General features: G+C 45.3%; 2 protein-coding genes across 8 annotated transcripts in view; one reads left to right on the forward strand and one right to left on the reverse strand.

Annotated features, from left to right (window-relative positions):
* Positions 1-319: 319 nt before the first annotated feature.
* Positions 320-15,505, reverse strand: IL17RB (interleukin 17 receptor B). 6 transcript variants are annotated; one of them, XM_025050654.1, is made up of 12 exons: positions 13,828-15,505; positions 11,358-11,382; positions 10,440-10,538; positions 8,753-8,880; positions 8,184-8,310; positions 6,382-6,429; positions 5,984-6,118; positions 4,770-4,909; positions 4,315-4,386; positions 3,341-3,440; positions 2,102-2,194; positions 320-1,081 (listed from the first exon to the last, which is right to left on the reverse strand). In XM_025050654.1, the coding sequence occupies exons 3-12, from the start codon at positions 10,468-10,470 to the stop codon at positions 525-527; spliced, it is 1,431 nt and encodes a 476-aa protein (XP_024906422.1). In that variant the 5' UTR covers positions 10,471-10,538; positions 11,358-11,382; positions 13,828-15,505; the 3' UTR covers positions 320-524. The 6 variants fall into 6 exon arrangements, with proteins under 6 accessions (XP_024906422.1, XP_024906421.1, XP_015449205.1 ...); XM_025050653.1 differs by having other exon boundaries at positions 10,440-10,580; XM_015593719.2 differs by lacking the exon at positions 13,828-15,505 and adding an exon at positions 13,159-13,295.
* Positions 13,601-16,355, forward strand: part of CHDH (choline dehydrogenase) — a 32,413-nt gene continuing 29,658 nt past the window's right edge. The window contains exon 1 of one of the 2 annotated variants that reach the window (XM_015593712.2): positions 13,601-13,745. The gene's annotated coding sequence lies outside the window, so the exon portion shown is untranslated. Of the gene's footprint in view, positions 13,865-16,355 lie in introns of both variants that reach the window. The other variant, XM_006917536.3, reaches the window with a different exon arrangement.

The following is a 16,355-nucleotide window of genomic DNA, read 5'->3' on the forward strand; positions in this document are numbered from 1 at the left end:
TACTCTTGGAATTTCAAACAGGAAAAAAAAGTTTTGTTTTGCTTTTTCATTTTCTGTCGGATTACAAAAGAGATTTAAAAAAAAAATTTGCAGAGGCAGAGATTTAAGGCTGGGCTGGCTGGCTTTGGATATACTCTAGGGTGGGCTTGGGAAAAGAAAACCAGGGCACGGACTATTCAAGACTTGATGTTCAGCTGGAAAATGCTTTATCATTGCATTGTCAGACTAGTTAAGGTTTTACATTATAATTATTCTTGATTTTTAGGTATGAAATTGACTTAGCCTTATAGTTTTCATTCTTTAGTTAATGCTACAGTAGTTAATAATCTTTGTAACAATTTTATTGGCATAAAAATTTTAATTACTAGACTAAAACTTATGTGTTCAGTTATTCATATTACTAAAGCAGGTATATACATATAATCCTCCCTACAAGTAAACTTCAGAGTCATCACAGATGGTTTTCCCCCCTGTAATTAGAGGCAGTAGGAAGGCATCAAGTTCTCTCGCTTCTCATGGGTAGGCTACAGGGAGGAGCATCTGTTGTGGCAGGCTCGTAACCTTTTGCCCGTTGACACTTGCTGCTCGACATGGAGGAGTTCCATGCAAAAAGAGGTAGCATCCTTCATGAGGCAGTACTTGGGGCAGACGTTGAGCGCATTGTAATCATCTTTGGTATCAGCCTCTCTAAAATAGACCACTATGTATTTGTGCTGATGAGTCTGGCTTCTTAGATCACTGCAAAAGAGGTTAAAAGCAAGGGGGAACAGGTCTTGGGAGTTCTCACAGGGGCTGCCCTCACTCTTGCCACAGGTACCATCACAGATGGTGTTGACATCATTGGAAAGAAGGAAAATGACTTTATCTGCCGCTTTCTTCTGAGTGGTAAGCCACTGCACTGGACCCATCTCGGCAATTTTCTTTTTCTGCCACTTGTCAAGGATAACCTGACTTCTGCAGTGGTTTTGAAGAAATTCAGCGAAGTAACAAACCGTGTGATGGAAACATATTTCAGATGGGTAAACCACAAGAACCGTAATGGGCAGTAACATGGTAGAAGAAAGGGACATCTTGATCTTTTCTGTAGGGGGAGAAAAGCATTTGTTATCTATGAACAGCAAATGGCAGGCTTTCACTTTAAAGATGATGTAAAAGCTATATAAATCCTCATCACTAAGTCAGTTCTCCTAATCAAGCCATATCTTTTCAAGTAAATTCATAGAAACTATTTAGGTTTAAAGTACTCAGTTGGATTGTAACTTTAGTATTTTCAGTGCCATATATAAACAGGAACAACTTCTGACATGTTTTGAGTTGGGTCAACTCAGTAGTTGTTCCATCTACTACCTGCAGGTGGTAGAGTTTCTTCATAGCTCCATAAGTTTCAGTGGTACCCCATTTCAGCTGAAACTTAACTGGAATGCTGTCCTATATGTGCTATAGATCAGAAACTACCTATAAAAGTACTGTAATTAATAGAAGCCAAACAACATCTTCTAAATGTAAGTACTTCCAGGCTCACAGTTCCCCATGCATTTTTAGCTTAGAGCATGAGATTAATCTTGTTCTATCAATGACAACAGATGACTGCATCTCTATTTCCTTTCCTCCATGTGGAGAAAAGCAGAGGTTTTCAGTGTGCCATCCTCTAACTGTGTCTATATAAATACTCTAGTTTCTAAATTCAAATCATCAATGTTATAGAGTTGGCAAGGTCCTTAGAGTACATGAATCCAAGTGATTTGTTCTTATGCTCTCAGAATATTTTTAAGTTGGTTCCTACTAGCATAGAGTATCACAGGTACAATGTAATTCGTTATTAAACTATCTTTTGCCTATTTCAGTACTTTTAGATGCCTCAATGGTAAAAACAAAATAGGTCATAGTCACCAAATCTGGAGGTCTTGATCCCTGCTTCTTAGCAGACGTGATCTAGTCATTAATTATATCAGTCTTTTGGTGAGAGTGCTAAAGCATTAAATCGGTGCCGTCTGACTCCTGTCTAAGGCCAATGCGATTGTCTCTAGAGGAATTGCCTCAAAAAAAATTCAAAGTATTATTTCCTCGCTCAAGTTTGAAAGAAGTGCATTATAACCCTTACCACGCCTCCATGTTAGACAGATCCCAAGCACCAGCACCCATGTGGCCACCAGCAGAGCCAGAAGAGGTAGCCATCCACTCAATATGCTTTTGCCTGGAGAAACAAAGCTTATTCACCTTCAGCAAAACAACCAAATTACCTTCTATTTGATAACTAAGGCTTTTACCCTATGCTTTGAGGAAGTTTAGATCCCTTTAAAACCAAGGGTCATAGATCTCTAAGGGGTCTACAGAATGGTCTGTTTTCTACAGAGTGTCCAGATCTTTCATTAGATTCTCAAAAGTGATAAAGGACATAGGAAATTCTGAACAGTCCTCCAAAATCATTTTGGCTTCTTACTCCATATTTACGCAGGCATTTTCACTGTGGTAACCAGAGTTTATGTTCATTTTTTTTGTTCTTTGGTGAATTAATGTTATTCTGGGTGCAGTTATTTAATACATAGCACACGTAGATATGTGCTATGTGTGCTATTAAAGGCCATTAGACTAAAAATGTGGGGGTAATGCCACCCCCTCACGGGAATGTCGAGGATCAGATAAGCTCAGGCACACAGATGTGCACAAACTCAGAAACACTGTGCCCATACAGAGTCAGGACTGTTAGGTACCTAGGTTATTGTCACTGGTTTGCCTGAGCTTCTAAGAATGACACCTTCCAAGTTTTGACCCCACTCCTGGGCTAGTTCCCAAACATTTTATTTGTCTATCTGTAACAAAAGCACCAACATCTCTAAATCCAGAGACACATTTTCCAGAATATGCTGCTCTCAGACATCATTGAGGAGTATCTTTTGGTGCCAGTATTCCTAATTTGTTATTCAAATGTTGGCCATGTGACCCTGTCAAGTTATAGGAGCAGCTAGGCCACTGAGGCCGATGAGAAAATCAAAATGCAGTGAAGAACATGTTCCTTTGTACACTCAGTCCTCAAACTTTTTTCAGCAGATCTTTGTGGCACTTCGAACATCCATTTTGCAGTTTATTTTTTCCCCCTTCTTATGTTTGGTAAAGGACCTTGAAGTGATTTTAGAAATGAAGCATTCTTATTCAAATTACAGACTCTCTGGGACAGCTTTGACATCTTTGCCTGCACCACAGTTCAACATACATACACAGGCGGGGACTTCCCCTCACACTCCCCGTGTACACACACCCCGTCAAATATTAAATGGGTGGTGACAGTGGGCCCTTCATGTCCTGAACCTCTTTGCCCCTGTGAAAATGACTGGGCACTTACTGTTATCCGGAGAGAAGGGGACACCTGTTTGTGGGCAGAGCACCACCATTCCTTTGCGTCGGATGCAGTCGTTGCCACAAGTATGGAAATATGGTGTTAACTAAGGAAAAATGAGAGGCTCAGAGAGTTCCCAACACGCCTCAGAGCAAAATCTCAGCATTATTCCTACTTCTACCAAAACTTCTCTTACCTTTTTTTCTGCTTTGAACCCTGTCCCCTAACCTATACCTTGTAATAGGACATTCTTCCCCCTTGGTCACACTTCTGTAACAAAGTCCTAAAATCTAAACCAGTGACCTGAGACTGAAACATCTAAGTCTCCTGGGGTCTGAACCTAAACTTTGTACATGTTGCTAACATGTTAGCTTTCATAATGGGTTAGGTCACATTCTTATATACAAATATTTCCTCAAAAACAAACAAACCAACCAACCAACCTCAGCTGTAGAGCTCCCATTAAGTCATCCTATATGACATATAAGTCCCCTGGGACTAGGAAAGTCTGGTTCCCTCTGCTAGTTCATCTAAGTAAACTGGGGCCCTGAAAGGACGGGCAGTTGCCCTTCAAAGTTCACACACTAATGTGGAACCCAAGCCTTTGCATTTCACATCTTTTGTTACTTCATTTTGCAGTTAAAACCGAGGCTTGGGGAAATAAAATAGTACGCCTGTCTCAGAATTACTGTGAGGCTCTGTGACAGAAAATGGAAATAAAAGCACTTTGGAAGGTCAGCAGTCATTAATAAAAGCGAAAAGGACCATAACTGTAAGTTCGGTTTGCTGATTTCACCACTGTGAAGGCCAAGACTGTGATTCCCCATTAACATCATTTAATATGAGACTGCTGGCAGAAGCAAAACGGAGGAGGAAACTTACCCATTCCAACTTTGAAAGGGCTCATCAAAAGCTATTAATGGTGGAGAACTCAGTGTTCTAGCGCCCTCCCCTCCCCAAAGCTCAACACTGAACTTTACCTGGACCACAGCACCTTCACTTTCCCCAGTCACTGGAACCATGACAGAAGTTCGAGTTAGTTTTTCCTGGTAGTGATAAGTGAAACAAAATCAAGAATGATGGGCCATATGAATGAGCAGATCAAAGACTGCCAATGAAGAAAACACTCCTCCCAAACTGACTTTCAGTTCATTAGACTATGAAAAAGGACTCATTTCATACTTCTGAATCCTCTACTTTTGTTTGGTTCTAGATTCAAAGGGATATCTCCAGGGATGCCCCAGGGACCTGTTTTCTTCTGTTGAATTAATCAAAATAGCCCAGCACATTTGTACAGCAGACAGTCCTGCCGGTGCTCTCTCAAAAGAGAGGCTGTCTGGGGAATCCTAAAGTGTCCACATTGTTCTTCAACAGGGTAAGGAAAGCTGGAGGTTGAGGGTGGGGGTGGTGGTAAGGAAATGGAGGGGGAAAGTACCTCTGACACAGAAGTCCCAATTACAGTGTTTTTTAGGATAAGAACCATGTATCTGTTTCCAAGAGGACTGATTGTAAAATTCACTTCTACCATATTCTCATTCTTCTTACAAGCAGTGATGTTTGGATCCCACAGACTACCTATCAGTCGAGAGAGAATCACATGGAAAAGTTGTAAATTCTTCCCTCATTTAAGTCCCCAAAAGGGCTTGACAAAAACAAATATGTTCTCAGGCACACATCCAAGAGATACGGACTCTACTACACAGTGTACTTTTTATGTATCATTGCTCCCAGAATCTCAAAGTAGCAGCTGCCTAAGAAAGTTTAAGGACGCTACATCACTGCTTTGCTAAAATAGCTTCCCCGGGCTGAGGGCAGTGGGAGGCACAGGTTGGGTTCTACTACTCACTTCTATTCTTAACATCCATTCTAAGTTAAGGGCTGGGGTCAGTCTTTTCTCCTTTCCAGGATGGGGCGAAGGAGCCACAGGTTAGGAGACATGTCTAAGATTATAGAGCAAGTGAATTCAGGATCAGGACTACAACTACTAGAACATTCTGGGTTCCAGGAGCTTCATCCATTGGACGATTATGCCAGCTTTCCTGAATGTGAAGAAATAAGGAAATGCCTCACAGCTTAAAGGATACCCTGATAGGTCTAACTCTGAGAAAAAAACAGTTTAATTCATGTGACTTGCAAATCAGCACTAGGTTAATTTCCAGGAACTTGATATATAATAGCATGTATTATTTTCCCCATCAAGGAGACTATTTCAGGCCCTAGTTCAAATGCTCCTTAGGAGTTCAGCTTTAGGACTGATCGAAGGCCCTCAGACTCCCTCATACCCCCCTGCCCTCCATACTCCAGACCCTCTCAGCGGGAGGCAGGAGAGGAAGCACAGTGCTCTAAGTCTGCTTTCCAACAAGCAGACTGCATGCAGCTCAATCTGACAGGGTACACAGGGGTGCCTAAAAGATAGGGGCAGATTCTTTCCAATACCACTAGCCTCTTTAGCATCCTATGATTATATTGCCCAGAAATTTACACAAGTCCTTGTAAAATCCTCGGAAATTGGACACTTGGGATCATTTTTCCTGAAGAGGCTGATTTCAAAATTCAAAGGGTAAGGGCAGGTTCTAGTAGTCCAGCATATGAGAGATGACCCCTGTAAGACACATGCTTCTAGGTCATTACTTTAGCTAACACTCTCACCTTGAATGTTTGCTAATCCAAACAGAAGGTTCTGAGGGTCTCTGTGGCCACAGGTCAGTGGTACTGGTGGTAACTGAGCAGATGGAAGGACTTGCAGATTTCCCCCCAAACATGAAAGGCCTTCAGTTGGCGCCACTGTAAATGCAGTTTAGGCTAAAATTGGGGTGGGGCATTTTTCTGTGACTGTTGCTCACTACATAAACCTACTGTAAGAGTTCTCAGGCTGCTTGATTCGGTGGGCATAGCACTGGCCAGGCATCAGCCTTCACTGTCCGAACAACTTGGATACATAACTCCCCTGCTCACAGCGTCAGTTTCTTCATGCAAGATGGATTGAGCTGTGCCTGCTCAAGTCTGAGTTTCTTCTAATAACGAAAGCAAATGCTGTATTTACTTACCCGCCTCAATGCACTTTTTTTTGTATTTCATTACATGGTCTAGGCAGCCTGGAAATTTGAATGAAAATTTTTACATTTTAGAAAAGGTATCTCTGCTCCTCCCACCACCCACCACCCACCCCACCAGTAAATGCACACATATATGCTTACCACACCCATAACAAAATGCCGGAGGATTCAAGATGTGAGATAAGATAGCAAATTTAAATAGGACACTGACATTTTACTGTTAAACAGAAGATTATCTACACATGAAAGTGATAATCAGTCTGATTTAAATACAGCTTTTGTTAAAACTGTCTATGATCCCCAGGAGAAGATTCAAACCACCCTTTAAAAATAAGGTTTAATAACGTGTAAATACTGCCTCTTCCAGGAGGTAGAGCTTAATCTACCCCTGCACTCCCACCCCAGAGTAGGGTAGACTTAGTGACTTGTTTCCAAAACTAAACTTGGGAAGGGGAAAATAATTTACGTAGAGAAGCCAGTCAGATGACACTTAACCAAGTGATAAAGGTCAACATCACCAATGATGTGTATAGTGTGGATTACACCCACCCACCCAGGATTGGGGGACATTCCACAGGATGCCTGGCCAGTACTCCTCAAGACTGTTGAGCTCATGAAGAACAAATCAAAACTAAACTGTCATAAACCAGAGGAGACTAAGGAGACACAAGAGACAAAATGCAACTGGAACAGAAAAAAAGACATTAATGGAAAGGCGGGTAAAATCCAAATATAGTCTGGAGCTTAGTTAATAGAAATGTGCAAATATTGGTTTCTTAGCTGTAACAAATGCACCATGGTAATATAAGATGTTAACGATAAGGGAAACTGAGAGGTATGTGGAAACTCTTCGTACTATCTTTGCAACTTTCCTATAAATCTACAATAATTCCAAAATAAAAACCTTTATATTTTTTAAAATGAGGTCTGGTCTCATCAAGAAAGCTGGAAACTACTGTATAGTTAATGGTATGGCACCAAGAACACCCTGGACCAAAACCTCAAAGAACAGCCATTGGAAATTACCCCCATTTAGCTTCAATGCTTCGCCTATGACAGAAGACAAGAGTGGAGTATAAAACAGGTGGTCCATCCCTGATGGGCATGGCATAGGAACTGCTGCAGCCAGACACCATGCTGGACCCTTCACACATGATCCTGTCTCATCCTCACTGCAGCCCGTGTGTGACATTGCAGGTGTGATACTACAGAGCTGATCATATGTTAGAGCAGAGGAAAGAACCCAGCATTCAATTCAATTTCACCCTGCCTCTCACCGACAGCTCAGGGGACAAGCCTACTGATGTCCATATATCCTCAGAGACCCAGCAGCATGCTGTCAAACAACACGGCATGCTAGAAACCCAAGACTGGAACAGATGTTTTGCATCAATGACAAAGAGTAGCTAGAGTGCATTGACCAAGAAGGACCAGAGTTTGAACATCAGCTTTATTTTTACTATGTGTATAACCCAGGCCAAGTTACTTAAGCTCTCAATTTCTTCATCTGTAAAAGAGGGCTGTCCCAATCCCAGAGTTGCTGGAGGCTCAAGTGAAATAATGCATGTCAAGTGCTCAGCACAGTGCCTGACACACAGAAATGGGATTCTCCCTAATTTTACCGTTCTTCAACTCTGTGATTGAGGTGCAGTTACTATTGTGTCTGTATTCCAGATGAGGAAACTAAGACTCAGCAAGGCCAAATGCCTTGTCCAGGGTACCCAGGCCTCTCTGTACCAAAGCACACACCCCAGAGTGAGCATCCCAGCAAAACAGAATAAAAGGAAGTTTACCTGGTGAGGTGAAATTCACAGACATGGAGGGGCTGTCCTCATTCATATTTGCATTGGGGATATTATGGGCCCCAATAAAATAGAGTGTATTCAGCTCTACAGGAAAACCAATGTAGAAAAACATCCACTGAAAGGCAAAGCAAGGAAACCCTGAATTGCTGCAATGCAGAAATGGAGTACCTTTGTGTTGCGCTTTTCATTCATAATTTCATTCCTCAACCTACTGCAGAAACTTGTCTCTAGCCAATGTCTGTTTAGGGAATGGACCCCACACAGTTTTTCAGTGTAACTCAAAGAGTCAGAGAAGTAAAATTTTAGAGCCAGGATATAATTTAAGTTCAGCTCCCCTCACTTTGCTGATGGGGAAACTGAGGCCGAGAGATGCTGACTTGCCCAAGACACACAGCAGAGAAGTGGCTAGAGATGGGCTTTGATTCCCAGGCATCGTGCTCTAAGCTTGAAGTTGTAGCTGCTCACCAGCCTGTGTGTGCAGCACATCATCCATACTCCCGAAGCAAAGGGCCTACCCTAGTTTAAGGACAATTAGCCAAGTTCCTCGAAGTGCTTACTTTGCCACCGGAGGGTCTGCTCTGAGTCTGGAATACCTCTGTGTAATTGCACCTCACGCAGCCGTAGGACTGGAAGCCACTTTTGCCTGTCACACAGATCTTGGTGGCCTTCAACAAGCGGATGCTGGCTACCAAGAAAGACAAGAAAGTAGTTGTTTATTTAGCACCCACTATGTTACCAGCTTGATGCTGGAGAGTTTACATGCCTCGTCTCATTTCATATTCACAACAGCCCTAATAAGCACCATTACTATCCCCAGTTTACTAATGGGGTGAGTGAGACTCATGGAATTTCATGGAGCATTGCCAAATCTTACAAAGCTCATCAGGGGCAGAATATGGATTCAAGTTCCAAAGCCCAAGCTCCTTCCTCCTCACAGGTAATCCTGAATTTCATAGGATACCTGCAAAGGTGATTCTAGCTCTGCATTATTCTGGGTCTCTTGAGAAGAAAAAGCCCTTCCGAGTGTCATCACCAAACCATGCCTGTTCTGACTGCACTTCTATCCTGCTGTATCTATGTATGTATCTATGCTGATTCTTCTCCCTGGAATGCCCTTCTATCTGACTGCACTTCTATCCTGCTGTATCTATGTATGTATCTATGCTGATTCTTCTCCCTGGAATGCCCTTTCTTTCTCTTCTCTGCCGCTCCAGGGCTTACTCCTTCAAGGCCCAACTTATGTCTATAACAACACCTAACAAATACAAGAGCTCACACTCTCTGCTAGGTATGGGGCCAAATGCCTAACTGAATCCTATAATTTAAAGTGGTTTCGCCAGGGGCCTCTCCTGCTCCTCCCTGCCTCCATCTCACTCGCGTAGAGCATAGCTCCTTCCAGGATTCCCCTGACACTGTCCTTGTGTCTGTCTGTAGTGAATGGCACTCCTGGATTCCTGACCAGATGGAATTTAACTAAATTTAGTGGGTGGAAACCACCAACATGGGCTTTAGGACCCCAGAATTGGTTCATTAAAAGAACTCAAAATCTGCCTTGGGGGAATGCCAGGACTTCCACAATGCCATTTGAAAGGTGGAAAAGTAATCTACCTAAGCCACTGCTTTCTTTAAACTTGAAGGAATCATCTCTTGCCTTACCCTGTCGTCTTTCATGAGGTATAACATTACATACAGAGAAGTACACGGATCAGAAGTGTACCACTCAATGATTGTTCCCACTTATGTAGGCAGTACCCAGGTGGAGAAACATCCCCAAGAGTGCCCCTCACGCTTCCATTCAGTCACTCCCACCCCAAAGTAACCACTGCCCTGATTTCCAACCACTTAGTTTAGTTTTGCTTGTTTTGCATTTTTAAAAATGGAATCATATGGTATGTATGACTGTAGGCATGCATGCAGATATGAATGTATGAACTCTTTTGAATCTGGCTTCTCACATTTGTGAGGTTCAACCATATAGTGTATAGTTACAGACTATTCATGCTCATTGCTTTATTGGATTCCATTTTGTGATTCCAATTCTACTGTCAGGCAATTGAGTGCTTTCTATATTTTGGCTGTTATGAATAATGCTACTACAAATATTCTAATATATGGTTTTTGTATATACACACACTTATATATTCTGCTGAGTATTTGCCTAGGAGTGAAATTAATGGGTCATTTATTCTGCACATTTCTGTTTAGTAGACACTTAGGCCTTAACTTTTATTGATACAAACTTACCATCTGCACGGAGTATCCAGCTTATGTTCATCAAAATTGAATAGTCCTCTGATGCAACACTGCTTTTAACAGGTTCCACTCGAAGGTCTCTCAAGTCCCCTGGGGTCAGAGTATGTCTGACCATCCACTCTGGAGATGGTCCTGGGAGAAGGTGAGATTGCCCATGACCTGCCCCTCCTTAGCCCAGTTTGATGCCATCTCCTCTAAGTGATCCACCCTGATCCAACCCTCATTCATAATTCATATCTTCTTCCTACCAAAGCAGGACAGAAATTTCTCAGTGCTGACTGATTTATAGCCAAGGTGATGCTCAACCTCTTGGCTCACTCCTACAGAGCACCTGAGACCACTTCAGGTGCCTGTGTATGTATATGTGTATGTATTTCGTATATTTGACATGTTAATTAGGATCAGTCCTGCCTTCTCCAGTCCTCAGCCTGGACTCCAGCCAAATGGTTCACACAACTCCCACTTCCTACCTCCTATCTTTGCTGGTACCATCTTTCCTCCAGCTCACCCTCTTCATCCACGTTTTTGAGCACAAGTCCACCAATTCTTCAAATGCTACAATCTCAAACACTCCTTCTCTAAAACATTTGCTTCCTGTCCCTGACTGTAAGTGACCTCCCTCCCACAGTACTTGATTTCCCTCCTAGGAGTGGTGGACTTCACTTTCTACCTTGCACAGCAATTCCTGCCCTGCCTATGTCCCTTTTACTAGCCAGGAAGCCAGCCCATCTGAAACACCAGGAGCTGTGTATTGGGTCAACAGAGGCTTCATATGTATCAGCTAACAAAGCGATGGTTCACCCTAGCCTAGTCTCCAAGGAGCCACTGCTTGGATTCAAGCCCACTGAATCCAATTGTGCTTTCAATTTTAGTATAAAGCCCCAAATACCCATTCCCTAGTGCACCTACCAGTTTCAGGGCCACACTGAATCGTCTGCAAGAGAGAAAGAAACCAAATGTCATGCTGAATGCCAGCAAACTACCAGCCAAATTAGTGAAAAATACCATCTTTTCCCTTAAATGCATATACAAGTGGCAAAGAAAAGCTGAGCTGGTTTCACTTCACAGTTTGGGGTAGACTAAGCTGCCTCATGGTAGTTTATGATGAATCAGATTAGCAATCAGTATACAAGATCTGTAAGCCTGCTTATCACCTCATAGACCAGAGATGTGTCTCCACCTCTTCCTGGGTCTCTGCTTTCCTTGCTACAAGCAGGGGCTGACTCTGAACCATCACGAAGACCCTTTCACACTCTAATGTTTAACTGTAGGTTTTCAGGGCAGTCTAGAATATTTTTTCCCCAGGTTAAGGACTGGCTGTGCTAAGAAGATGAACAGCAGAAAGCTATGAATGCAGTTCATGGTTCCTTCCCTAGTTTCTTTAAAATATTCATCTTCTAATACAAAAGGACTGATTCACCTGAGCTATTTATAAAATCATAAAGCAACTGTAATTTCATCATGTTATCTTTTTAAAAGGAGCTAAAAATAGAAAAATACATATCGATGTTCAAGAAAGCTGTACTAAATCCTTTGGAGTTAGCTACTCATATCTTTTTACAAGAAAAACAATCAGTTTTGGAATAAAATACTGGACCTAGAATATTAACTTTTATGCAGCAGCAAGTACTAGTAATAAGACTCAATGTAATGATAAGTCTACCAGCTCTGGACGCTGATCTCTCTCCTAACACCTTGTAAGACAGAAAGCAAGACTTTTAATGGTTTGAGTTATCTAGATTTAGGCAAAATCGTCGTTCCCCTGTGTCTTTTTAAAGCTGAACTCCCAGTGTATCATCAGACATTTTTTTAAACAAATAAGCCACCATATTGGGAGCTGAGTTCTGTTAAAGGGCTGGCGATCCAAGTTTTAGGAAGAAGCAAAGCAGCAGCTCTAAATTTTACAAAGTGTTGCCCTGATGGCAACTACTGCAAAGACAATTCTTCCCTTAGTGGAAAAGGCTAAGGGCCACAAACTGAGACAGAAGGCAAGGTTAGTAGCTGAAGACATCAGGGCACATGAATAGGGTTTGTCTTTCCATAACCATCGAAAGTAACCACAATGCTTTCATGTTACCTGCTGTGCTAAAAGGGCAGGGATATAATTTCAAAAGCTATTTTGCAGATGAGCTTTTTCTTAGTTAGTGATCTAGAAGATTCCCTCAGTCCTTCTGTCTACCAGGCAAAAAAGGAGACTCAAAAGGAGCATTCAGGAGCTTACCAATTCCTGGAACAGGACTGAATCACCACTGGCAAAAATACGAGTGGTAAAGGAGAAGCAGTTCTTGTGCCCCAAAAGGTGGGCAGACCTCAAGACCCAAGCAATAACAATATTGAGCACCTACTACGTGCCAGGATCTTTGCTGCTCCTTTGCAGGCCCTGTCTCTGTTCCGTAGAAACTATGTTGAGTTAGGTATTACCCTTCCTTTTATAGATGAGGACACCGAGGCTCAATGAGCATAAATGACTGAATTAAGAACACACGTTAGCATTTGAGCCTGGGTCTGTATGATTCCCACGCCCCTGACTCTAGAAGCCTGAAGCCCAGTGTCGCCTGGACTAGCCGGGCTGCCTCAGAAGATGCAGACATCCTCCCTCCGGATGGCCCTCTGCGAAAGCTTTGGATAGGCATGAGCTGCCGGTCGGCCACCGTCTGGGTCCAGGCTCGAGAGACAGGAACGCGGAAAAGGGGCATGAACGGGGGCTTACCGGCTCCGGGGACACGGCACCCCAGCACAGCGCGGCCAAACTCAGCAACATCAGTGACATCGCAAGGTCATCGCCCCCCATCGCGTGGTACCCCGGCTACCCTCCCGCAGACCTTTTATCTGGGAGCCTCCGGCCACCCCTCCGGGCTCCACCTCCCAAAGCGCCACCCAGGCGCCGCCGCCTCTTCCCCGGCTGGGCCCGCGAAGGAGCCTTCGCCTGCCTGTTTCCAAGGGATGGACCAGGTTCTAGCGGCTCCGGGGCCGTCGCGGGCACAGCACAAGCAGCCGCCGCGAGCGCCGACCCCGCGCACACGTGCGTGCAGTAAGCCAGGTGCACTATTGCATTCACGCCCTCGGGCTGCGCGCGCCCCGCCCGCCTGAGCCAGCCGGCCAGCCTGGCGCTCGGGTCACCGCCTCGAACCGACGGAGTCTGAACAGCCCACGGTTTCCCTCCTGGCCGCGGAGAGCGCGCGGTGCGCTGGCGCCGCCAGTTAAAGTGTAACCCGGCAGGGGCCCGGCTTTCGCCGCCTCCAGCTCTTCCTGCTCCGCCGCAGCTGACTGTCCCGGCATTCGGCCCCGCTGAGGAGGGTGAGTAGTGGGGTATGCGCCCCGACCCTTGGCCAACCCTGCCCATAGTGGCGCCTTCCGCGCTCTGACTCCCGCTCCTCACTGTCCTCGCTGCAGCCGCGGAGCCCCGGGCGGCCTTGGTGAGTTGAGAGGACCTGGGCTGGACGCTGTGACTGGGGCACCGCTTTACGCAAGTGCCAAGTCCCAGAGAGTAAAAGGGGTGGGCTGCGGGAAGCTGGTCTTTCTTAATTCTTCCGGAAGCTAGTTCTTTGGAGGAACTAAGTTATATGTTATTAGAGTAAGAGAAATCCTCTTTTCCCCAGATTTTTCTGGTAAATGTGAATTTCCCCAAAATAAGGTCTGACCCTTAACACATGGGTACCCGAAGGCCGTTTTGCTGTGGTCCTACTGTGTGCCAGGCTTGGTCAACCTGCTGGGTTCACCTTTGGGCCTGCATGAAGTGGGCTCAACCTCAAGGTCAGCTGGGGGCTCTGGCATGCATACATGTGGTGTTCTAGATGACATTTCTAGAGGACTGGTCTAGTTTGGAACTTTGGTTCTCCAGTTTCACTCTGCCCAGGATCTCTCAGGATTGCCTTAAACGCGAATTCTGGGCCCCTGCTCAGAGTCCTACCAAACCTCTCAGGTGGGGCACGGTCTGGAATCATCATTTAACAAGCCCTCCCTGCTAATTCTGATGCAAATGGCTATGGGGGGAGAAGGGTCTGGTTTTTGGTTTTTGGTTTTTTTTCCCATACAGTAGTTTGGGCAGAGGTTAATAAAAATCAGCTGGGCTAGCAGTGGATCTCGGGTCTTGGAATTTGGCTGCTTTAGCGCCACCCGCCCCCCCCCCTTCGTTTGCAAAGAATGTGGTTGGGGGGACCAGCTCAAAGTACCTTAAACTTGTAGGGCTAGTTAGCTCCATCCTACAGATGAAGAGAACAATGCCTAGAGAGGGATGTTGGTTTTATGGATGCAGTTGTCACCTGGCAAGAGGTTGACTTAGTCAAACAGCTGTTTTTGCTGTGGTCCTACTATGTGCCAGGCTTGGCTCACCTGCCGGGTTCGGATTTGGGGCTGCATAGAGTGGGCCCAGCCTCAAAGTCAGCTGGGGGTTCTGGCAAGCATACTTATGGGGTTCTAGGTGATGTTTCCAGAGGATTTGTCAGGTTCCTGACCAAGGATAGCAGCTCAGGTGTGGTTGTTGCCTCTGAGTTGCTTTGAGCCCTGTAGTTCCCAAGATCATTTCTGTCTCTAATAGTTGTCTTTCTGCTTAGGAAACATTACAGGGTGCCAGTACTGGGGTGCAAAGGTGAACAACACATGGGTGGTGGCCGACGGGCCCTCGGGCTGAGGATGAGTGCAGTGAGAGTATGTTCAAGGGCACCCGTGTCCGCCCTGTGGAACGGCAAATGGAAACAGCCTCATCTGCCAGCTTGAGATCATGAACTTTGTCCCACTTTGTTAAGGAACCACAGCAGAGGTTTAGGTGGTGGTCAATTTTCAGTGGCCTTTAGGAAGGCCACCTGGGTGGCTGTACAGGGCAGTGGGTGGCCAGCTCCTCTGAGACCAGCAAGGAAGCAGCTGCTAACCAAAATACTTCACTCAGTGAATAGCTGAGTCCCTGCTGTAGGCCAGGCTGGAGCTGTGCTGCTTTTCAGCTGTGTGCCAAAGCAGGCCCTGCTGTGGGAGCTTCGGACTGTGGAGTGTGAGGGGTTTGGGGACAACCAGGAGTGCAAAGGTTAAGCCTGGAGATATGATTTGTGAGGCAGATATTTACAGAGAGGGGAGGAGGTTAGGACTCTGGGGGAGGAGAGCTTTATGGAGTGAGGGTTAGGAGGGGCTGCACCTGGAGCGAAGGGTAGCCCATGGGGTCAGATGGGGCAGAGGTCACAGAGAGAGAGGAGGCTGAGACCTCCTGACCCATAGTGGCCCTGCCTCCAGTGGCTGAATCTGGCCTGAGAGGGGCCCCTGACTTAGGTCACTGGCAATCAGGTGTGGCTTTGGCAAAAGTGGGGTGAGATGGGCCTGGGAGTAAGTGGGTTCAACTTTCTTCCTATCTCTTCAGAGTTTCCAAGCAGCCCTGCCAGGGTCAACTCCATGTTATGGATGGGGATAACTGAGGCTCCAAGATACCTATATGGGAATGTGGTGGGGGCAGCTTTATTTTAAGTAAGGGAGAGACTGAGGTTCTTTCTCCAGGGGAAGAAGCTGGTGAGCAAAGGAGAGAGGAAGGGTAAGGTGAGGTTGGTATGGAGGTTGCTGAGCATGTGGGTAGGAGTGGAAGCAGGGGTGCTGGGCACTGACTCAGGGCACTGAGTGACCCACCATCCACTGCCCTGGGTCCAGGGTTGAGGGTGTGTGGGCCCAGAGATGTGACACTGCCCTGGCCCTCTGTGGGGTGGAGATAGGGCCCACAGCCAGCTCTGTAAACAGAACCGCAGGGTGGGGAGTCAAGAGGAGAGCCCAGCAGCCACACCTGGTGTTCTTTGTGGGCAAAGAAGACATGCCTGTCTGTCCTTGGAGGTTCCACACTGGCTCAGAAGGTCTTTCCAAAAAGTTTCCCTCTGTGAGAAGTCCTTGTTGATTAAGTGTTCAGCCTCCAAGGTGGCCTGCTGGAAAGGACACCAT

This window comes from Pteropus alecto, unplaced genomic scaffold (assembly GCF_000325575.1).
Source record: "Pteropus alecto unplaced genomic scaffold, ASM32557v1 scaffold75, whole genome shotgun sequence".
NCBI classification, from domain to species: Eukaryota; Metazoa; Chordata; class Mammalia; order Chiroptera; family Pteropodidae; genus Pteropus; species Pteropus alecto.